We start from the raw sequence: 23,909 nt of genomic DNA, 5'->3' as shown, positions 1-23,909 counted from the left end.
CCTATGACTTAAGGCATGTATCTTGCTTTTATCATTTAAAGCAGATGAAGATCCAGGAATCAGGATAGTTATAATAAAAATTGTTAGGAATAAATATTTCCTGTTATCCAAAGCTCAGATGAGTTTGAGAGAGCAGAAAGAAACCCATCAAAGAAAGACTCTTGATCCTAGTGATGATTGTACATCTACTTCTACCTGGCAAAAGGAATGGAAATCCTCTGGAGTCATTGGCCTATAGATTAGTGACCTATTTCAGAATAAGGCTTGTGCAACTTTTCTTGCAGTTAAGTTCTCTAGGTCAGGGATAGGCTAACTACCTGGCCACATCTTTCCCAGCCCACTCCTGGCCTGCTGCCTGGCCCTAAGCATGGATTTTACATTTTCAAATACTATAAAACTTTATTTACAATTGTGAAAAACATTCCTAGCCTGAGAGTTGTTCAGAAACTTGGAGTGCGACCTACTTAACTAACAGATCAGTTTTCTGACCCCTGCTCTGGGCATCAGTGCCATACACCAGCTGCTTTGGAGGCCTCTAGCTCTCTATTTTATAGACAAGGCTTGGAGGTCACTTTGGGTTTTCAAAGAACACAAGCACTGGCAGTTCCTACCAGGCTAGATCATCTTCAAGCATATGTTTGACAACAGATTATGTGTCTATAACTGAAGGACCAGAATAGCTGAGTTCATCAGCAGAAGGACAGCTATAAAATGATAATGGGGATGTTTGACCACAGCAATTCACTGAATTTATTAAAGTGAGGAGTAGTTGTGATCTGTCAAAGGCTGGATTAACTCCACCAGTGAAATCACAAATCTTTTAAAGAAGTCAATACCAGTATCCAAGAAGTCTAAATCCCGTCTACCCTAGATCTCTCTGAATCAAAACTCTTATGAGTTTGGAATCCATCCTAAGAAAAGAAGGGAATATTCAGAAGATACACAAAAAAAGTTGAAATGACTTTCTTTTTCATAGACCTGTCAAGTATCTGATGACAAGATACTAATAGACTTATAGGAAAAATGTTCTAAATCACTATTGTTTAGAGAAATGCAAATTAAAACAGCTCTGAAGTATTACCTTACACATATCAGATTGAACAGTTAGGTAGTTAGAGTGCGGGGACTGAAATCATGAAGACATCTTCCTGAGTTCAAATCTGGCCTCAAATACTTACTAGGTTTGTAACACTGGGCAAGTCACTTAACCTGTTTGCCTCAGTTCCTCATCTGTAAAATTATCTGGAGAAGGAAATGCAAACCACACCAATATCTTTGCTAAGAAAACCTCAAATGGGGTCACAAAAAGTTAGACATGACTGAATAACAAATATGACAGAAAAAGAAAATTATGTGTTGGCATGCATGTGGGAAAAATAAGAATATTAATACACTGTGGTGGAGTTATGAGCTGATCCAAGCATTCTAGAGAGTAATTTGCAACTCTGCCCAAAGGGCTATCAAACTGTGCATACCGTTTGACCCAGCAATACTTCTACTAGGTCTGTACACCAAAGAGATAAAAGGAAAAGGACCTGTGTATAAAAATATTTATAGCAGCTCTTTTTGTGGTGACAAAGAATTGGAAATTGATGGGATGTGCATCAAATGGAAAATAGCTGAACAAGTTGTGATATGTGATTGTGATGGAATACTATTGTGCTGTAAGAAATGATGAGCAGGGCTGTGTGATTCTGGGCAAGTCACTTAACCCCCATTGCCCTGCAAAAAAAAAAAAAAAAAAGAAGAAGAAGAAGAAATGATGAGCAGGATGCTTTCAGAAAAACCTGGGAAGACTCACATGGACTGATGCAAAGTGAAATGAGCAGAACCAGGAGAACATTGTACACTATAACAGCAATATTGTAATGATGATTAACTGTGAAGGACTTATCCGTTCTCAGCAATAAAATGATCCAAGACAACTCCAAAGGACTTATGGTGAAAAATGCTATACACTTCCAGAGAAAGAACTGATGGAGTCTGAATGTAGAATGAAGCATCCTTTAAAAAAAATTCCTTATTATTCTTGGGATTTGGGGCCTGAATTTTCTTTTGCAACATGACTAATGTAGAAATGTTTTGTATAACTAACCATGTATAATCTATATCAAATTGCTTGATATAGCAGATAGCATGTAATACAATCAATGAAATTTGTTCAAAAGCAAGAATCAAGTCCTTTGATAGTATCTGCTTAAGAATGAATTGGCACAAATTCAATTCCTGGTCAGTTTCCTGAATAAATGCCAATAGAAGACATGAATAAGTGATTCTGTTTAGACTCACTTTTTGCTGTTGTTTTTTTTTAATTTTTCTTCTCTTTTTGTTTCTTTGCCAGCTCATTCTTGCTACTTGGGAAGGAGGCTATAACTTACAGTGTCAGAATCTCGTCAGTGCAGGAGAAGCGGATATCCGGGTGAGCTTCAAATAGAAAACTAACAGCTCTATGTAGGTCTATCTTTGAGAAAGAGGGGCCTTTCTCAGGTTTACCCACTGTGGTGAATCTGGGCAGGAGGGATATTCCTGTCTTTGGTGAGAATAAAATATCATTTTTGAGATTTCTCATAGTTGCTGAAATGAAGTTTTCCATTTGAGATCAATTACTTTAGAAGCGTAGTGAGGTCAAGCATGGGGATGGTGATATCATCTTACTGATTTCATAAATATTAATGTTAATTTTAATCTAATCAATATGACTACTTTTAGGCACTTCTACATTTAAATGATCCTGGAAAATGAGAATTTGTGCTTTTTAAAATGGTTGTAGATTTACAATTTGTCCTGGCAACCCAGCTCAATGTCTCTCTCTCTCTCTTTCTCCGTCTCTTGTACATCAGACTTGTGATTTCACTAAGAACTTCCATTGTGGAAACACCCTCTAGCAGTGCAGGCTCTGAGAGTTACATGGAGCAGAGGAATGATTTCAAGGCCTTTCAGCATTCTCCTGGATGTTCTTATTAATACCCTTCATCAAATGTGGTACCCAGAACTGAGCACAGTGCTTTAAATGGGGACTGACTGTGACAGAGTATAGTAGGACTATCTCCTCCCTCAGTGTGGAATAGTGAATAGAGCACTGGACTTAGAGTTAAAAAAAACTTGGGTTCAAGTTCTGCCTCAGATATTTACTAGCTGTGTGAGTTACTTAAGCTCTCAGTTGGATCATCTATAAAATGAGGAGAGTTAAATTAAATGACTGCTAAGGTCCTTTTAAGTTCCAAATCTCCAGTCCTATGACCCACCTCCCTGTAACTTCCATGCTCTGGCCCTGTCTAGAAAACATAAATAGTGTCTAATCACTCTTTTTTTTTTTTTTTACTTTTTTTGTTTGTTTGTTTGTTTTTGGCAGGGCAATGGGGGTTAAGTGACTTGCCCAGGGTCACACAGCCAATAAGTGTCAAGTGTCTGAGGCCAGATTTGAACTCAGGAACTCCTGAATCCCAGGCCGGTGCTTTATCCACTGCGCCACCTAGCCGCCCCCTAATCACTCTTATACATAACAGTCCTTCAATAATGTCTCTGCTTATCCCAGCTAAAATCCCCACTTCTCTCAACCTATTTTAGATGATGTGTCTTTTAGTTTCCTTGTATTCCTGGTGGCCCTCTTCTGATCACATTCCACTTAATCAATGTCCTTCCTAAAATATTTGGAACAGAACACCGAGGGACCATTACTTCTCTCTTTCTGGACACTGTGCTTCTATTAAAGTAGTAATTTTGACCAATAATGAGTTTTCAGTCCACTAAAATCCTCAGATCTTGTTCACTGTTTAATCTCCCTTCCCCAGTTGATATTCTTATAAACTCAAGTATAGGACTTCTATTTTTCTCTCTGTGTTAGACTTTATCATATTAGATTTGTTCTATCATTACAGTGCTTAGCATATTGTATGTTTAATAAATGCAAAAAAGAAAAGGGACAGCTAGTTGGCACAGTGGATGAAATACCAGCCCTGGATTCAGGAGGACCTGAGTTCAATTCTGGTCTCTGACACTTTACTCTTACTAGCTGTGTAACCTTGGACAAGTCACTTAACCCTCATTGCCCCACAAAAAACATGCTTAATAAATGCTATTTGGCTGTTAAATCTTTTTTGAATTCTGATTTTCTCATCCAAATATTGGATGGTCTCTCCAAGCTTCATGGCATCCTTAAATCTGATAAGCATGCCATGTAGTAAGAGTCAAGCTTTCTGGGCATAAAGACTGTTTACTTTTCGTATTTTTGCCTCCAGCACCTACCTAGTGTGTGTCTGTGTGTGTGTGTGTGTGTGTGTGTGTGTGTGTGTGTAAGTGTGTAAATGAATCTGTGATCTCACATCTCCAGTGATGCTTGTGGCTACCCATCCATACCTGCTCCTCCTATATTATTCTTGTCCATGTCTTTCCATAAGTTCGCCATAGGAGATCCACCAAACGTGCTCTTTGATTTCTCCTGTTGTTACAAGCATACTAGTGGAGCAAACAATAACCACAACAACAATGATAATAGCTAACATTTACACAGTGCCTGTGCTAAGTACTTTACAATTATTATCTTAGTCAATACTCACAACAACCCTGAGAATAGGTACTGTTATTATTCCCATTTTACAGATGAGGAAACTGAGGCAAAAAGAGGTTAAGTGACTTGCCCAGCATCACACAGTTATTAAGTATCTCAAGTCGTATTTGAACTCAGGCCTTTCTTACTCCAGGCTCAGCACTCTATCCAATGTACCACCTAGTTGGACCAGTGATGAACTGTCCATCAATTAACTTTTACTTGCTTTTGCTCATATGTTTGTTTGACATCATCCTTTACTCCATTTCTCCTCATGATTCAATGTCTTACACCTATCAGGGGACTCTTTATTATCTGTTTTCAATACTTTAGAGACAATAGTATTCTATGATTTACAGCCATACAATACTAGAAAAATGTTGGTATTAAAAAGATGGATCTTTGTTTCAGTAAAGTCTACAGTTATTAAAAGAATTTTGAAATCTCCCAAAGGCAGCATACCCTCTTCCTCTAACTCTTTGTTTCAGTTGTGTCTGATTCTCTGCGACCACACTTGGGGTTTTCTTGGCAAAGATACCAGAGTAGTTTGCCATTTCCTTCTCCATCTCATTTTACAGATGAGGAACTGACGCAAACACTATGAAGTGACTTGCCCAGGGTCACACAAGATAGTAAGTTTCTGAGGTCAGATTTGAACTCGGGAAGATGAGTCTTCCTGATTCTAAGTCCAGTGCTCTATCTACTCTACCACCTAGCTGCCCTCTTCCTCTTAATAATAGCTGATTAATAAATGTTTGTTGAATTTGTTTAATTGACTGTCTTCAATCAATCAATCAACAAACATTTATTAAGCATTTATTATGTGTGAGGTGCTGGAGATACAAATATAATAGTGAGAAATGCAAGTTATTAGTAACAATGAATAGAAAAAGATGAAATAAAGAATTCTGCAGCATTAGAGACAGCCCTCCAGGCTGAGATCAATCCATTAGTCACCACTAGTTATTCATCTAGTTCCAAGTTCACATCTAACTGCTACATCTTTCCATTTTGTTTATGAGGATATCATGAGGAAGACTTTGTCAAATTCCTTGCTAAAATCCAAGTATTTGCATCCTGCTGATTTAGTTATATATATTGAATAATCAGTCTCCTCATTTTTGAAAATTAAGACATTTACCTATCTCCAGTTCTGAAACACGTCTAATAGTTCTATATCACCTGCATTAATTTTTAAAATTTAATGTAATTTTTTGATTAAAAAAGTATCACCTCTCACTTCCCACCCTTCCCCACTTCCTCTGTGCATGCACACACATGCGCACACACACACACACAAAAAGAGAATCAAAGGCCCTGTAATATGCATAATCATGCAAAACAAATTCCTCCATTGGTTATGTCAGAAAATGTAGGTTCTGTTCTGTAGTCTATCACCTCTCTTTTCAGAAGTAAGAAGCATGTTTCATCAGTACTTTAGAACAGTGCTTCTTAACTGTGTTTAGAACTCTTAGGTCTTTCTAAGTTGTCTCTTTTTACAATATTATATTTGTAAAGTTCTCCTTGTTCTTCTCACTTCATACAAGTCTTTCCAGGTTTCTTTCAAGTCATCTCTCTTAAACCTGGAAAGACTTTATATAAACTGATGCAAAGTGAGCAAAACCAGGAAAATATTGTACACAGTAACAGCAAAATTGTACAATGATCAACTATGAATGACTGAACTCTTCTCAGCAATACAGTGATCCAAGATAATTCTAAAGGACCTATGATGAAAAATGTTATCCATCTCCAGAGAAAGAACTGATGGAATCTGAATAGAGATTGAAGTATGCTTTTTTCTTTTTTTTGGCCTATGTTTTCTTTCACAACATGATTAACATGGAAATATGTATTGCATGACTGTACATGTATAATCTATATCAAATTGCTTGCCTTCTCAAGGAGAGAGGAGATAAAGAAGGGAGGGAAAGAATTTATAACTCAAAAATTTTTTTAAATGAATGTAAAAAGTTATTTTACATGTATTTGGAAAAAAATAAAAACCAAATTTTAAAGTAAAAAGAAAAACACTTTCTTCATTTCTTATGACACAATAGTATTCCATCACATTAATATGCCACAGTTTATTCAGCCATTTCCCAATTGATGGAACCCTCCTTAGTTTCCAGTTATTTGCTGCTATAAATATAGTAGTTGTTTTCCTTTTTCTTTTATTTCTTTGGTATCTACAGGTCAAAGGATATGCACAATTTACTAACATTTGTTAGTTGCTTTCTGAAATGTCTGGACCAATTCACAGCTCAACTAACATAGTATTACCCTCTTTAATTTTGATTCTTGTCATCATGGATTGGGGCTTCCATACAATTCTTTCAGTGCTGTAAACTCAGAAGGCTATTCAGAGGCTTTGAGGTTTTATTGGGGGTGGGAGTTTGCAAACAGTGAAAGGAGGGAGAAATGTAAAACCTTATGCAGAATAAGCCTCTTTTACATGGATGTTAAGCAGTATAATATTATGATTAGTTACCTGGAAAAAAGAAATGCTATTCTGGTTATGTTTGCAGTATCTCTGGAGGAATCTCAAATTTAAGTGGAAGAGTCACAAAGGTAATAACTATGGAAGAGGCATTTTCCAACATGAGGGTTACAACGGGGTTAGAAATGTGAAGCACTAAGGGGCCTGCCTGGAGTAGCAAGGACCAAGACGTTCCTCCGCTCCTCATCTTGGTGAGAAGAAAGAGAAAGAGGGGAAAAAAACACCTTAGCATAACCTTCTCTTTATTTGAGGAGCTCAAGCCTATGCATATGAAACAAGTAGAGAATGATTTCAGGGAAGCTTGGTAAATACATGACCAGCTAGTGCAGACAGTTGCACACAGGTGTTCTGCTCTGGCACAAAAGTAACTCTTCTGTTTCACTTTACAGGTAGCCAGAGTTCTGTGGTGGTACTACTTCTCCAAACTGATAGAATTTATGGACACAATTTTCTTTGTTCTGAGGAAGAAAACCAGTCAGATTACTTTTCTCCATGTGTACCATCATACTTCAATGTTTAACATCTGGTGGTGTGTTCTGAACTGGATACCATGTGGACAAAGTAAGGATTTGGTCATTCTTTAACTTTTGGATAAATGTGACCCTGACCCTCACAGTTCAGTCCTTGGTAGTGTAGCATCAGCAACAACTGCAACAGCAGTGGCTATCTCACATCTCTAGGCCCCAAGGACTCGATTCTGCTTTCCAGGATACAAGACTGGCAAAATCAGAAAGGATTTTTTTAGCTAAATTTTTTTTAAAACTTTGCAAAGCATCAGAAGCTTTTAGAGAATACCCACACTTGCATATTCCCACTTTGGTTAGTGTAACTATGAGGGTTCCAATGACTATACACCAATACCCATGATCATTGGTTTCATATGCATGTGGTTGACATTAGACTAATCCATTTAGTGTCTTGCTTTTTTTTTCCTATCTTCAAAAATGGAAGTTACTTCCATAACCTAATACTGAGGCTCTGAAATGTATCTGGTATTTGAAAAAGCAGGGTGGGCCAAATTTACATCAGTTGGTTTGGGATTTTGTGTTGATACCCTTACTTAAAATTCCAAGAACATATAACTGGATTTCACCTATTAATGACCAAAAAATGCAAATTGAAACCAGTGTGAAGCAAAAATAAAGTCCTTTGGCATCTCTCCCAGAAGGATTTGAATTCAGTTTCTTCAGTTGCTAACAGAGGTGGGCAGACTACTAGAGAGCCCAAAGGATAATGAACAAGCTCGACTGTTTTATTATCAGTGCTCACATTCCCCAGATTAAAAAATAAATCTGAAACAACAGCTGTACCCACAGACTCCGGCTAGTGTTAATAGAGTATTTTGCAAATAACAAGTTACATGAAGGGTTTAGTATTATGAGAATGATATTTAGTAGCTGCTCATTTGCCTTTGTTAATGAAGATCAGAATAACTCAGGTGACTGAAAAATATCATTAACTAAATTTTCTTGGCTGGACTGCCCAATGCCCCAGTATAAAAATCAGTATCTGTATTTTTGTGAAAGTAAAAATAGTTTATCCAATGATATATTCAATTGACCAATATTTTAATGAGAGGTAGTGTGGAATAATGTATATATTTTCGAACCTGGGTTCATTAGGAAGGTTCTGATTCAGGAAGCTAGCTGTGGGACCCTGGGTAAACCACTAAATCTCCTAAATTCAGTCTCCTCTAAAATGGAGATAATACCTATATTGCTAGCCTCAAGATTGTTCTGGAGATCAAGTGAAATCATGTATGAAAAGCACTTCACAAACCTTAAAGCTAACAATATAGCAATTACTGTTGTACATCTGCTTCTCTATTTTTTCAAATGGGTAAAAGGAATATGGCTTTAGGAATTATTGCACAATATTGTTATCCACTGTTGAATTTCTTGGAGGAATAAAATATAGTCATTATTATTTTTTTACATAAATGGACAAATGGGATGAAGGAGCAAGTTTTTAGCTTTTAGCTTCAACATAATAGAGGGAGGAGAACACAGCAAAAAAAAAAATGCAGGACTTCTAGAGTGGGAAGGAAGATCTGCCCCACCTCCTCCCACTTCCATATGTTACCATATTATTCAAAATTATCTGTCTCTGCTTAGCAGATACTTTGATATCCCAGGAACATTTTCAAAGATTGGATGATTATGTTATGGCAAGGTAGTCATGTAATCACCTTCAAAACATAAATGGTTACTGTACGTAAGCTTTCCTCTAAGCTTTAGTACAGGTATGTATTCGCACATTGGACAAACTGCAGCAAGAATTTAATGTATATATTCAAAGTTTCACTTTAAATACTACTGCCTGTGGGCATCTCTTTCATGCAGTCATCAAAGTATTACCCAACAGAACTAAAAAACAGTATTTGATGAGTTTTTGGCACTGTTAAGCAAGAGCACAAATGTTTTCATTTGTTCATTAACTCACAGGATCAGAGCTGAAAGTGACCTCAAAAGCCAACTAGTCCAGTCCTCTCATTTTACATTCTTCTATCTTTCCCTCACATTTTAGGTTCCTGCCACATAGGAGGCACCATGCTTGGAGCTAGGGCAGTGACTAAGATAAATAAGACATATCTTTGCCCTTAAGAAGTTTATAATTCAGTAGGGGAAATGAGGCATGTAGGAAAAACAGAAAACCTGTCATTCAAAATAAAATGTAAAGTCCCCAAATTAACTAAATATTATGAGGTTTCACAGGAGGAAGTGTACCTTTTTAGATAGAGGAGCCCCAGGAAAGGCTTTATGGAGGAATTGGAATAAAATTTGAGCTTTGGATAGGTAGGACATGAAGGCAGAGATGGAATAAAGACATCACAGATTATTATTATCAGCTAGGCATTGAGAATTTATTTGTGGGATGGCATCTGATAGCCTGTTATATATCTCCATATCCATGTAGTAGGTGCTCAGACATGTTTGCAGATTGGTTATAGTCAGATTAACTATAATCCAGAATTGTGTGCCATCTTCATTAGTCTTATGGTAACTGCAGCTTTTCTGGAAAAAACAAAAAACCCACAATGCAGCCCTTCCAACACTACACTTGCCTTCAGCATTTAGAATAATGGCTTAGCCAGTATAGGGCCTTTAGATTATTCTTAGACAGTGGTATCAGAATTACTTGATGATTTCTATTCATTATACACAGCAAAGAACTTTTTAAAAAAAAAAAAAAACAAGAGTTGTAATTTGGTCCCAATGGACTTGATCATAGTTTCTAAAATGGTCACTCTCATGCTGTATTTTTCACAGGTTTTTTTGGACCAACACTTAACAGTTTTATTCACATTCTAATGTACTCCTACTATGGACTTTCAGTGATTCCATCCATGCACAAGTATCTGTGGTGGAAGAAGTACCTCACACAGGCCCAACTGGTATGTTAACCCATATTTCAACTTTTTCCCTTTTTTAGGCCATGTGATAACATCCACATATTTTCATGGAAGGGGGAAGATACCCAAGATATCTCTATCCAGTTTGAAGCTCATAGATTTGATGGTTGACTTTTTAAGAACTAATCCTTGTGTATTAGAGTATCATTTGTGCATTTAGGTAGCAGAGGGTGGGTTGGCTGCCCCCTTTGAAATAGACAAGAAGTTCCTCATTATATGAACTTACAAAGCCTTAGAATATTAAGGCTCAAAAGAACCATGGAGAACATCTACCATGGGCCATTCCCCTCATTTTAAAGATGGGGAACATCACACCCAGAGGTGTGAAGTGACTGGCCAAGGTCAGACTAATTACTGGCAGAACCAAGACTGGAGCCCAAATCTCCTGACTCCTGGGCCAGTGTTCTTTCAGTTATGTCATATTGCTTTTCTAGGAAAACTTTCAAACTTACTTATAGGCTAAAATCTGCTTTTCTCTACATTAATTAGGATCTCTATTCATTCAGTACAATTCAAGTTGGAGGAAATCATAGTATTTTAGAGAGGAAGAAGGAGACAGAACTTTGATATCATCAGCTTAAGGGGCAACCAGTTTAGAAGGGACACAACCAAAGCAGATTGGTACCTTCTCTGCAATTTACAGTCTTAAAGATCTGCCTGAAAGCACTGAGGATTTAAGGAGTTTGCCTGTGGTCAGAGGCAGGACTTAAACCTGTTTTTTTTACTCTAAAACCAGCTCTCTTTTCCCTCTGTGGTACAAAAATGGACAAATGGGATAAAAGAGAAGGCTGTGACTCTTACAGAATCCTAGATTTAGGGCTGGAGAGATCATTAGAAATCATCAAGTCCTACTCCCTCATCTTACATAAAAGAAAACTAGGGGGCAGCTAGGTGGCACAATGGATAAAGCACTGGCCTTGGATTCAGGAGGACCTGAGTTCAAATCCAGCCTCACTTGACACTACCTGTGTGACCCTGGGCAAGTCACTTAACCCTCATTGCCCCCCCCCAAAAGCCCAAAACAACAACAACAACAACAACACACACACACACACACAGAGAAAACTAAAACCCCTAGAGGTTGTATGGGTACTTAAGTGGCAGAGCTGGGATTTGAACTCATGTCTTCAATTCTAAGGGCAACTAAGTGGCACAGTGGATACAGTCTCAGGCCTACAGTAAGAAAAACTCATCCTCATCAGTTCAAATCCAACCTCAGACACTTACTAGGTGTGTGACCTTTGGCAAGTCACTTAACCCTGTTTGCCTCAGTTTTCTCATCTGTAAAATGAGTTGGAGAAACCACTCCAGTATCTTTGCCAAGAAAACTCCAGTGGAGTCACAAAGAGTCAGATACAATTGAAACCAACTGAACAAACTTCAATTCCAAATCCAAAATTCTTTCCACTATGACACACAACCTCTGGAAACACAGTTATATAGAATATATATGATCGTATATTACATATAATATTCACCATAACTTTTTTTTTTGGCGGGGCAATGGGGGTTAAGTGACTTGCCCAGGGTCACACAGCTAGTAAGTGTCAACTGTCTGAGGCCGGATTTGAACTCAGGTCCTCCTGAATCCAGGGCCGGTGCTTTATCCACTGCGCAACCTAGCTGCCCTTACATATAATATTACAAATAATAATATATGATCATATATTGTTTATATATTATACATTTCATGCAGTGAACAGTTAGACACTTACAAATATTCTATCTAGTATAAAAGAATTCTGTTGAAATTATTTTTTATTTTTCTTGCTATATTCAGCAAAAAGGAATGAGTCTCATGATTTCAAAGCAGATTTGATGTGACTAAGGTTGATTCATCTATAGCTATGATTTTATGTGACTCTTACAGATCCAGTTTGTGCTGACCATATCACACACCCTGAGTGCAGTTGTGATACCTTGTGGCTTTCCTTTTGGATGTCTCATCTTCCAGTCTTCCTACATGCTCACATTAGTCATCTTATTCTTAAATTTTTATGTTCAGGTAAGTTGAACATAAGTGTTCTCAGATGATTAAGTAACATGTTATCTGTTTTATAGAGTTCTATATCCTGACATCACATTTGCTGAAATTTGAGAGTCATGTTTCATATAATTGATCCTGGTCCAGGAAATCTTACATGCGAAAACAAATAGCAATATCATATCGCCTCAGGGAGGGGAGGGGAGAATGGAGGGAAGGAAGGATAGAATTTGGAACTCAAAACTTTAATTAAAAATGTTTATTATAAAAAATAACAAAAAAGATGCATTTCATAAAACAGTTTTTTAAAAAACTTGCTGTTTTATTATCAGCCAAAGTTGGGGCCTTTTTATTCACGTGGAAGAATTACTTTCAAATTATCAAGTGAGGAAAGGTCATGTTTGCCTTTTTCTTATCAAGTGGTTATAAAAATGAACTCTACCTAGAAAAGGAGATGGATTCAATATACAACTTAATAACAACTCTTTTGTTTAAATACTGATAAAAATAATATCAAAGGATAGGCCTCAGGAGGATAAGATTTTAAATTAATCTATTTTTTGTGGGAATGGAGCAAAAGTAAAGATTATTAGAACAAGACAAATTTGACATGCAAAATAATTTTTGAAATTGTATTCAGCTATTTTCTGTTTCTATAGAGAAGCAAAGATTTCCTTCTTGTTTTCTACTTGTTTGCTGAAATTAATCCATAACATTTTTAGCCAAATAATAGACAGAGGAACTAACACTTTGACAGCTTTTCAGTCCCTTTATTAGTGAAATTGGCTGGGTAAACTTGCCTTTGAATGTAAGCTACAAAACTTAAGTATCCTGTGAGACTATCTGGGGATGATTGCAGATGAAATAGGTCAAGTTGCCAAAGATCATATTTTAGAGGGAACTAAGAGAGTCACTCACTTTGCCACTTCATGATGACCAGAAACATAGAAGTGCAGACAACTATCCAGTAATGGATGGAACTGGGCACTCTGGCTCAAATTAGACCAGAGCCCTTCGTGAACAAAGCATATGATTTCAATCTCAACCCTAGTTGATACCCTTGACTAGCTTAAAAACAATTCCCTTGCTCAGCCTTTGCAGGTGGAGCTCATGTATTTTGGCAGAGTAGTAGGGAAATGGTACAAGCCAATTCAGGTCTGGACTAGAACCTCAGCTTCTCCTGCTGCAGCCTCAATAACATTTCATTGTAAAATGGTATGTACTTATGTAACCAGGTATTCAGACATGCTTGGCCTGATCTCCTTGGGTCCCAAAACCTGGTTACATTTACTAACTAGAAAGATAATCTCTGCAGTAATAGTTACATTAGAGACACAGAGGCTAGTATAGAGTAAGTGAAATAAGCAAGCTTTTATTAAAAACTGTGCAACTACTTGAGCACTAATTTTCATATATTAGTAGAACTTAGAGGATAGTCTAGCTTTCAACAAAGGGAAATTCTGAGTTCATTCATGCATTAAAGCAGTATTTATTAAGCATCTATTAAATGTCAGACATTGTACTAGGTGCTGGGGCTAGAGAGACAAAAATAAAACATTCCCTGCCCTCAAGAAGCTTGCATTCTATTGGTGAGGTGAACAATAGATAAACAGATATGTTTTTGTACATGCTTTGTATATACTTATCTTCAAGGTAATTTGGGTGGGAGGAGAGGGGACACTAGCAATAGGGGAATCAGGATAGGTTTCATGTAGAAGATGGCTATGAAGCTGAAACTTGAAGGAATCAAGGGGTTCAAAAAAGTGAAGGTGAAGAGGGGGAGCACTCTGGGCCTATAGAGTAGTCTGTGCAAAGGCAGAAGATAGAAACTTGGGTGCAGGGAACAGAAATTTGACCAACTTAACTTAGAGAGTTTTGTGAATAAAAAGGAATAATGTACAATAAGCCTGGAAGGGAAAAGGTCAGCTGAAGCCATATTGTGAAGAGGTGAAAATCCAGCACTTTAAAAAGTTTTAAGTAGTGTTTGGGAGGAAAAAGTTTCCATAATATAGGAAAGCTCTCACTGAAATACCTTTGTTTTTTCTTCATGATCTGCATATCCAACAGACATACCGGAAAAAGCCTCTGCGACAAGATACAAAAGAGAACCTTACAGGGAAAGAAGTCACAAATGGTTTCCCCAAAGTTCATTTCACTGCAGCTAATGGAATTGGGAACAAGAAAGCACAGTGAAAATAGAGAGAGAACAGCACAAAATGGAGCCTAAGAAATTCTTTTGTTTTAAAACAAAAACTGAGTTGAAACAGTTCTTTAAGTTTTAGTGCAAACTGACATCTGTTGTTTATAAATCATTTTTACCAAAAAATGTATTATTAATTCATTGCTATTAGGTTTAACATATTTACTAAATGCTTTGGTCAAAGGTTAACCACTGAGATGATGCTGGAAATTTTAGATCTCAATGTTAATGTAAAAACCTCCCAAGTGCCCTCCCATCCCCATGTTTCTTTTTATGATGCCTTCTACATTGTTTCCCAGGTAAACCCAAAGAACATTAAAAACTTTCATGGTAAGCCTTTATGTAAAAAAAAGTTAGGGGTTTTTTTTCAGGTTAAAATGTTTAGACTACTTTGTTAGTTATCTTCTAGGCTACATACAATAGGCAATAAACACCTGTGGATAGAGTAATCCATCCACCAGGCTCAATATGGCATAAATCTCTAGAAATCGTTTAAAAGGGAAGGTGGAGCAGGGAAAGAAAGAGATCAAGGGGAATGTCTTTCTTTCCAAAGCCACAATCTACTTTGTCTCACATTCTCTAATTACTTCTTCCAAACAGAATCTTAGTGAACTGGTGTTAGAATTTGCTTTTTTTTTAATTTTGAAAATTAGCTTTGCTAAGAGAGAAGGCATACTCTGCCAAATCCTCATAACCGCAGAGACTTTGGCTAGGAATCTGACTCTTCAGAAATTCATGGAATCCTTGGTCCTTTTAAACTACAGTTTTCATATCAGGCCTCCTCATGGGTTAAGCCTTTGGTTTAGTTAACATGCAGGGGGACAGCTTGCTCAGTACCAAAAGTATCCTTTGATTCTGGCTGTCCACTCTTCCTATCTCTATGCAATGACTAGTGTCCAACCTTCTCTCTGTTGGGTTGTATGCATCACTGACACTTGTGTTGAAATTAGAATTAACTAAGCAATGGAGACAAGATAGAAATGGAATTTTATGGTGCTTATTTTGGACCTAGTCAGAGACGTGGCAATAGTTGCCTTATACCACCCTTTGAGAGCTACTTACATTTTTCAGCCTACGAAGGAAGAAGTGGACCATAGGATGTACTGTTAAAAAAGAATTCCCATGAAAAATAGTGGGATAGTAATGAGACACTGGCAAAGGCCAGCTCAGCAAATGAAAGCTTCTCTGTGCTGGCATTGCTATATTTAATGGGGGCCAACCTTAAAAGCAAAGGAAAGCCCTAATGAGAATTCCCCTCCTTCCCTGAGGGAATCTTGAGATTTAATTTAATGATACTATGATACTGTCCTGAGATTAGACATAGGAGGATGTTGTCTGAATATTTGACAGAGATTAATTTCTACCCTTCAGAATTAGAATGGGCAGCTTTATAACTTTATCCTTTCATGCTTGGGCTTACTGCAAATGTTTCTCATTTTTATATCTTTAAAAAATGCTTTTCATCTCATCAGTTGCCACAGAAAAGCATTTTAATAGGTATCTTTCTACCCGTTGCTTGCCACTTTTTCCATCCACCCTTAATATTTTCTTATAAAAACTTATGATCACCACTGATTTGTCATAAATTCCTTTTGCTCACTTAGGGGGCTGTGTCCACCTTCTGAGAGGTCACCTGAATACAGCATTTAGTGTCAGTAAATTTGATCAATTCCTATTGAGCACAACAGAGCAGATTGTCCCCATCTTGGCTCCTTCCCACTCTAGGATTTTTTTACTGGCATATTTCCAGTAAGTCCAACCTCCTTTAGGGCTCCACATAGTTAACCATTTCTTCCACCTTGCACTAGCATAAAGCTTTTTTCACTGGAAGCAGTTGCTGCCTCCTGATCACCCTCCAGTGACACATCTTCAAGCAAGCATAGCTTTTCCACAATCAATGCCTTTTAAACTTAGAGCTAGAATTGAGAGCAACTGTCATAGCTTCTCTTTGGCTAAGAATAAAACAGGATGAGGAGGATGCTCATATGAGAAATCAGTTCTTCAGGTGCAGGTCTTAGACAAAGTTAAATCTTGTTATTTAAGTACAATCAAGGTAAAAGTGAACTTTTTTGCAGTCAAAAGGCCCTTTCACTAGCCCTGCTCCTTCTAGACTGTTTAGTTATTAGTGAGGCACTAAAAGTCCCCACTAAGCATCCTTGGCTAAATAAATATTGCACTAGTCAGTCATCTTTTCATGCTGCTTAAGACTGAAAAGCAAAGAGGAAAGCTCCTCTTTCAGCTGAATTACAGTCAAACAGTTGTGAGCATAGGATGGCTCAGGGACCCTTGGAGGCAAAGAGGGAAAGCTGACATTTGGGGGTGGCCTCCATAGACAAGCATGTACTTCAATTGGCAGCCTTGAGTACATAAGCAATTTAATTGATGGCTCAAAGTTAGCTCAGAACTTTGACCAATTCTAAACTGGCCTTTGAGGCCTAAATGTAAAATATACACACATGTATATGTAGCTATAGTATACATACAAAATCATAAACCAGTCAAGGGCTTGCAAAAAGGCACACACTCATAGCTTTGAAATCTTAGCTGTGAGAACTGAATCAGGTGTGTTCCAAATACTTGTCTTAAGACATCTTTGAAAAATTGCAACTTTGCAAAATAGAACATGTTGAATTTTTAAAAAAATATGATTTCTTATAAAAACATTGTAAATAAAACTTTTACGTGTCTGTCTAATCCTATGTCAGTTAGGAAATAAGTTCGAGCACAGCTTTTTGGGTGGGGAAGAAATGTTCTTTTCCCATAACAGTGAAACAAATTAGATTTTAGTGGATACATACATCTGTTGATAGTTTTTCCCATTAAAGATTAAAATGAAATGTTTGCCGAAACAGAATGGAACATGAAATTTTTCACTTTCCTTTTACCGTGCACAGCTGTCATTCATGTAATATGGATTGAAGGAGAAAATTATTTTCGCCTGAGTAGTATTTGTGTTGTTTTCAAGGGAAAATGTCACCTGTGCTGGTAGGTTGGAGGAAAACAAGTGGGTAAAAAGCCAGTCTGAATTCTTTCCAAAGAGTCAAAGACACTTTCCTTATTTTGGAAATGTTTCTGGGGATTTTTCTGTTTGAAACCTGGAGGAGGACATCAATTTCTTGTGTTCCTATAGAAAAGACTTAAGTCTCAAGAATACAGCATCATGATAAGAGTGGGCAGGGAGGCAGGAGAAGCCATTTTTTCTTCATATATTAAAAGCATTCAGTATGATTGTTGTATATTAAATTTATTTTTACCTTAAGCCACAATGTGTCATGATTTTTCCTAAGTGTCTGCTTGTTGACGGATCTAAATGACTTGTTACCCAGAAGGATACTTAGAAAACTAGGAAGGTATTGAAATGCTCAGCTCCTCATTCGATTAGCTGAGCTCTTAGTTCTGTAGGACAGTCTGTAAGAGTGGAAAGAGCCCTGGATTTGGAGTCAGAGGATGCGAGTTGGAATCCTAGCTCTGCTGTTCCCTGCCTGAGTGACTGGGGCAAATCATTTAATTTCTTTGGCCCTCAGTTTCCTCATCTGTACAATAAGCACTATCAGCTGGAATGAATCAGAAAAGATGAAGTAGAAAGTGTCACTTGAGCCAAATTTTGATGGAAATGGGTCCTAAGTTGTAATTTTATATAGACTTGTCAGCAAGAAAAATCAGGGTTTAAGTTCTGACTTTGACACCTGCTAACTTTGTGGCCCTAGGCATGAAGGTCTCTTAGTTACAGATGAGTTATAGATATGCATCAGTGGAAGGAGTTTTCCACATGAATTAAATCACAGGTTTGAAGAGAAAGAAACTAATATACATTTTAATGTACTTTCCATTTGCCTCATTTGATAAGCCCAAACAGTATCTTCTTTTTTACTCTAACTGTTCCGTTATAATGGAGACAAAAGGTCCTATTCCAGGAATGCCTTATCTCTTTTCTCAGCCAGTCAGTAAACACTAAGTGCCTACTATGTGGCAGGAACTGTGCTAAGTAAGCACTGGAGATACAAAGAAAAGCAAAGGACAGTCTGGGCTCTCAAGCAGCTCACAGTCTAATGGGGGAGACGACATGAAAATGACTGTATATGTAAGATAAATTGGAAATAATCAACAGGAGGAAGACACTAGAGTTAAGAGGGATCAGTAAAGGCTTCCTGTAAAAGGGAGGATTTTAGGTGGGACTTAAAGGAAGTCAGGAAAGCCTGAAGATGGAGATAAGGAAGAACATTCTGGGCATGGGGGGCAACCAATGGAAACACCTGGAGTTAGAGTATCATGTTTGAGGAAAAGGAGGCCAGTATCACTGAATCACAAAGGGGAGGGGAGTATAAGGTGTAAGAAAACCAGAAAGATATGAGGGAGGAGGGGAGGAAAGGGCCCTCAAGAAGGGCTTTGTAGACCAAACAGAGGTTTTTTATATTTGACCCTGGAGGTGATAGGTGATACTTAACTCTGGTTGCCTCAAACATCTGGGGCCATCTCAGTCATCCTCATGTATATCTTTTTTTTTTTTTTTTTTGCAGGGCAATGAGGGTTAAGTGACTTGCCCAGGGTCACACAGCTAGTAAGTGTCACATGTCTGAGGACAGATTTGAACTCAGGTCCTCCTGAATCCAGGGCTGGTGCTTTATCCACTGTACCACCTAGCTGCCCCCCTGATGTATATCTTGCCCCTGGACCCAGATGGCTTTGGAGGATAGAGTGAGGCTGGTGATTTTGCATAGCCCTTCCTTACTTAAATCCAATTTATTGCAAGTGATGATATCTGGCATGGTCCTCTTTGAGAATGAAGGACCAACAAGAACAGAAGAAGAAATAGAGCAATCCTCCTACTAAGTGTTACTTCATTTGAAATACTTGATAGAATCTCAATGGTCTCAAGTTTTTGAGAAACCAGAAAGAAAAAAAAATCAATGAAAGATACACTCATAATATCTGTTTACAAGGTGAGGTTCAATACATTTAGAAGGAAAAAGTATTAACTTTGAAAATGACAACCACAGAAGTTAATGTAACTAATCGGTTTTTGGAGATAATATTCAAGTCTAGAACTATCTCATTTTCAGAGATTGCAGTCGGCATGACACAAATTGACTTTTGAAAATGGAAAAAAGCACCTGCAAAGGTATTATTTGGGAGAGGAATATGTCTTCTTAGAAATGACTTTGAATTGAATGAAGAAGCCCTTTTTAAACTATTTTATAGGTTTAAAACCACAAATTTGACTTGGGTTTTTTTTTTGTACTGTGCATAATAGGCGACTTTTTTTTCCTTTCTTGCCTAAGATTTAATTTTAAAATGGCCTCTGCCTTCATTTAATGCCTCCCTGATAGGACTCACAATTAAGCATCTATTTATAGTGTATAATGAACTTGACCTTGGCCAGTCTGAAACAAGCCAGCAACAGGGCTGAATGCATTTATATAATCACTTGAGGAAAGAGCAAGGAGGTATAAATACTATGGACACACTTAGATCTTGGGCAAACAACAAGCTTAATGAATCTCCTTTCTCTACATAGTTGTGAAAACAGGAATAACCAGTTTCATCCACATTTCATAGGAAGAAAGGCATAAAATGATCTAATGTTTTGCATCCACACTGTGCTAGAGGCAATAAAAAAATTCCTATGGCAGTTCTTGATTCTCTACTATGAAGACCAAACACTTAAATTTTATTTTAAGGTCTTCTTGGCAAAGATACTGTATAGTAAGTGCTTAATAAATGCTTGATCTATCACTATCCAACACAGTGCCTGCCATATACCTCTTCCTAATACCCCTTAATACTTACTGGTGACTTCCTTGCCCTTCCCCCCCAAGATTCTCTTCCATCTACCCTGTATCTGTCTTGTAGGCACCTAATTGTTTTCATGTTATCTCTCCATGAGAACATGCACTCCTCTAAAGGCAGGGGCTGAGGTTTTGCCTTCTGTCATGTCCCCAGCACTAACTGCCTGGCACAGAGTGAACGCACTTGACTTAATGACAATAAATGTGTTTTGAATTGAATTTTTTTCAAACAGAAGGATGTGGCAGAAAAAGTCAAGCCCCAATGGATCCAGCAGTTGATGGAAATGAATCAAAGAAAACAACTAGAATCATGGGCATTGATGACAAAGGACTGACCTCACAACTTTGTCTGGAGTTGGCATACTGATACTAGAGGTGGAATATTATTTCTTTTTCCTTTTGGGTTAAATGAACCCTGTGTCTGGGCCTTAGGTGTTCATTTATTTGAAAGAATAAATGATATCTACTTGGGATAATTAGGACCATGCTAAGATTTTTTTAAAACTAGTGTAATTTTGCACAGTATTATTTCCTTCTGCACAGAAATAAAAATTTTATTAATAAGAGAGTCAACTGGCAATGAACCATTGCACTGTTGAGGGATACAGTTGAATGTCTCTAGTCCATGTTACCACTCTTTTTCAAAAATCACATCCCACTCTTTTCCCAAGCAAAAACTCAGAGCATGGTTACATCCTCACAGTATTGAAGAAAGAGGTTCTTTCTCTTCCATGTAGCTCCCTTTCCTATTTGCTAAAAACAGAGACTCTGATGAATGCTTGATTTCCTACTAATAACTTCAGCTTTGAAAAGGCAGAGAACATTGTTGTGTGTCTGCTTCTGACTGAGAACCAGGAAGAGCTGGATAATAAAGTAGAAATGACAGAAAAAAATAACCATGATCTTAAGAGGTTTTGAAGGATAGGGATGATGACTATACCTGTGCTTTCATTGGAATAGGGAACTTCCAGGGGAGGACAGTACTATTACTAGTGTAGATTGCTACCTTCTCTGAAATGGAGTGTCTTAGAGACTTGTCTAGAACAGTGTCAAACTCAAACCAAAAGGAATCCCTGAGGGTTGCAGATTGACTTAGGTAATGTTAACTTGTAGTTTTCTATGGTGTGTTGTACTTTTTTAAAATTTTTGTTAAACATTTCCTAATTACATTTTAATCCAGTTCAGGAGGCACTCAGGTGTTCTGCTGTAGCTTGGACCCTGGGTCCACACAGAATTAAAGTGTAATTAGGAAATGTTTAACAAAATAAACAAAAATAATACAACATAGATAATATGACATTATAAAACTAAATAAATATGCATCCTTATTGAGCAGCTAGGTAATATAATAGCTAGAGTGCCACACCTTCAGTCAAGAAGACTCATCTTCCTAAATTCAAACTGGGCCTCAGATACTAGCTGTGTGACCTTGGGCAAGACACTTAACTCTGCCTCAGTTTCCTCCAAAATTAGCTGGAGAAGGAAATGGCAAACCACTCCAATATCTTTTCCAAGAAAAACCCAAATGGGGTTATGAGGAGTCAGACATGACTGAATAAAACAGCAAAAAGGAATCCTTATATATGAATTATTGGCCCCATTTCTATTTACATTTGACACCACTGGCCCAGAACACTGAGATTTTATGTAACTTGCCCAGGACCATGCAGCCAGTAGGCATCAGAGGCTACACTTGAACTGAAGTCTTCCTGGCAAGCTCTCTATCATCTACATCATGGAAATAATGCATTTCCAACAGCTAAAAAAGAAAGACAAAGAGGATTCCATGAATTGAGGCTCACCAAGAAAAGCTGGCTCAAAAGGGAATGTGAATCTTAAGCATGAAATTCAGATGATGCAATCACATAGGATTTTAATAAAAAATAATAACTATATGGCAAAAGAATTGGAAATCAATGCAATGTCCATCAATTGAGGAATGGCTGAACAAGTTGTGGTATATGAATGTAATGGAATACTATTGTGCTATAAGAAACGATGAGCAGGCGGATTTCAGAAAAACTTGGAAAGACTTACATGAACTGATGCTGAGTGAAATGAGCAGAACCAGGAGAACATTGTACACAGTAACAGCAACATTGTATCATCAGTAACAGTAACATCAACTGTAATAGACTCAGGTCTTCTCAGCAGTGCAATGATCCAAGACAATACCAAAGAACTCATGATGGAAAATGTTCTCATCCAGAAAAAAACAAACAAACAATAAACCTGTGGATTCTGAATGAAGATTGAACCATACATACCATTTCTACTTTTGTTTTTTGTTTTTTGAAGTTTTTCCCTTTTGTTCTGATTCTTCTTTCACAACATGACTACTGCAGAAATATGTTTGATGTGATCGTGCATATATAACCTCTATCGAATTGCTTTCTGTCTTGGGGAGGGGGGAGGGGGAAGGGAAGGGAGAGAAGGAGAAAATTTTGGAACTAAAAATCTTATCAAAACAAATGTTGAAAACTATCTTTACATGTAACTGGAAAAAAATAAAACACTTTTACGATCTAATAAAAAGAGGACAGGAAAGGAGGAAAACAAAAACAAAAAGGGAAGAAAAAGAAAGTTTATTATTACTTATTATAAAATATCAATTTAAATCATAATAAAATAGTGAGTTAAGAAAAAATAATAATAATAAGTCAAAAATATGTATCATGTTTTAGGTGAGAAATATCTCCTCTTCTTAGGTGAGAAATAATCTCCTTTTTGAGTTCATGGTGTAGGTACCCTGCTGCCAAAGTAGTTTTTACCACAACTGGAGAAATTATGAAGGTAAAAATTATGGAGGTTTTATTATTCTAAAGCACAGGTTCAGGAGATGATAGAAAAATAAACTCCAAATTAAGTTTCTGGAAAAGCTTTTAATAGAGAAAATTACAACAGATAAACAAACTCAATTATATTGTATAGTGCAATCTAATATATTCTTTCAGACCATATTTTTTTTGTTTGGTTTTGGGTTTTGTTTTTGCGGGGCAATGGGGGTTAAGTGACTTGCCCAGGGTCACACAGCTAGTAAGTGTCGAATGTCTGAGGCCGGATTTGGACTCCAGTACTCCTGAATCCAGGGCCGGTGCTTTATCCACTGCACCACCTAGCCACCCCCTAGACAATATTTTTTTAAAGACAGATTCATCCTATTCTTCCTTCAAAGTTGTAAAAGTTGAATAAATTTAGCTAAACAGAATCATAATCTCATACAATCCCTAAGGAAACAAACCTAGTTAGACAGATTCTAGAAGTAAACTAAGTCATGTCACAGATCAAGCTATACTGAGGAGATCCACAATGCACTGATAGAAGGTATATTGTAAATCTCCCCTGAGTCAGAGTCAGATGAATCCTTCCTCACATCAGATCGTTTGGGAAGCCTTGATTCCCTTTTTGGCTTCTTATTTGAGAAATTCGTGTGTCTTAGGTGAATTTTCACATCCCATGGGACAGGTTTTAGCCAGCTCAA

At 37.3% G+C, this 23,909-nt stretch overlaps 1 protein-coding gene across 1 annotated transcript in view; it reads left to right on the top strand.

The window, feature by feature from the left end:
- The window catches only part of ELOVL2 (ELOVL fatty acid elongase 2), a 101,063-nt gene extending 83,162 nt beyond the window's left edge, over nucleotides 1-17,901 (top strand). Inside the window, exons 4-8 of the mRNA XM_043976533.1 lie at nucleotides 2,342-2,419; nucleotides 7,436-7,607; nucleotides 10,316-10,440; nucleotides 12,329-12,463; nucleotides 14,510-17,901. Coding sequence (XP_043832468.1) covers nucleotides 2,342-2,419; nucleotides 7,436-7,607; nucleotides 10,316-10,440; nucleotides 12,329-12,463; nucleotides 14,510-14,635 — 636 coding nt within the window. The 3' untranslated portion in view covers nucleotides 14,636-17,901. The remainder of the gene's footprint in view (nucleotides 1-2,341; nucleotides 2,420-7,435; nucleotides 7,608-10,315; nucleotides 10,441-12,328; nucleotides 12,464-14,509) is intronic.
- The last annotated feature ends 6,008 nt before the right edge of the window (nucleotides 17,902-23,909 follow it).

The sequence above is a fragment of the Dromiciops gliroides genome, chromosome 1, assembly GCF_019393635.1.
Source record: "Dromiciops gliroides isolate mDroGli1 chromosome 1, mDroGli1.pri, whole genome shotgun sequence".
Classification (NCBI taxonomy): Eukaryota; Metazoa; Chordata; class Mammalia; order Microbiotheria; family Microbiotheriidae; genus Dromiciops; species Dromiciops gliroides.
Note: the sequence above shows the minus strand (reverse complement) of the source record. Positions and strands in the feature narration are given on the sequence as shown.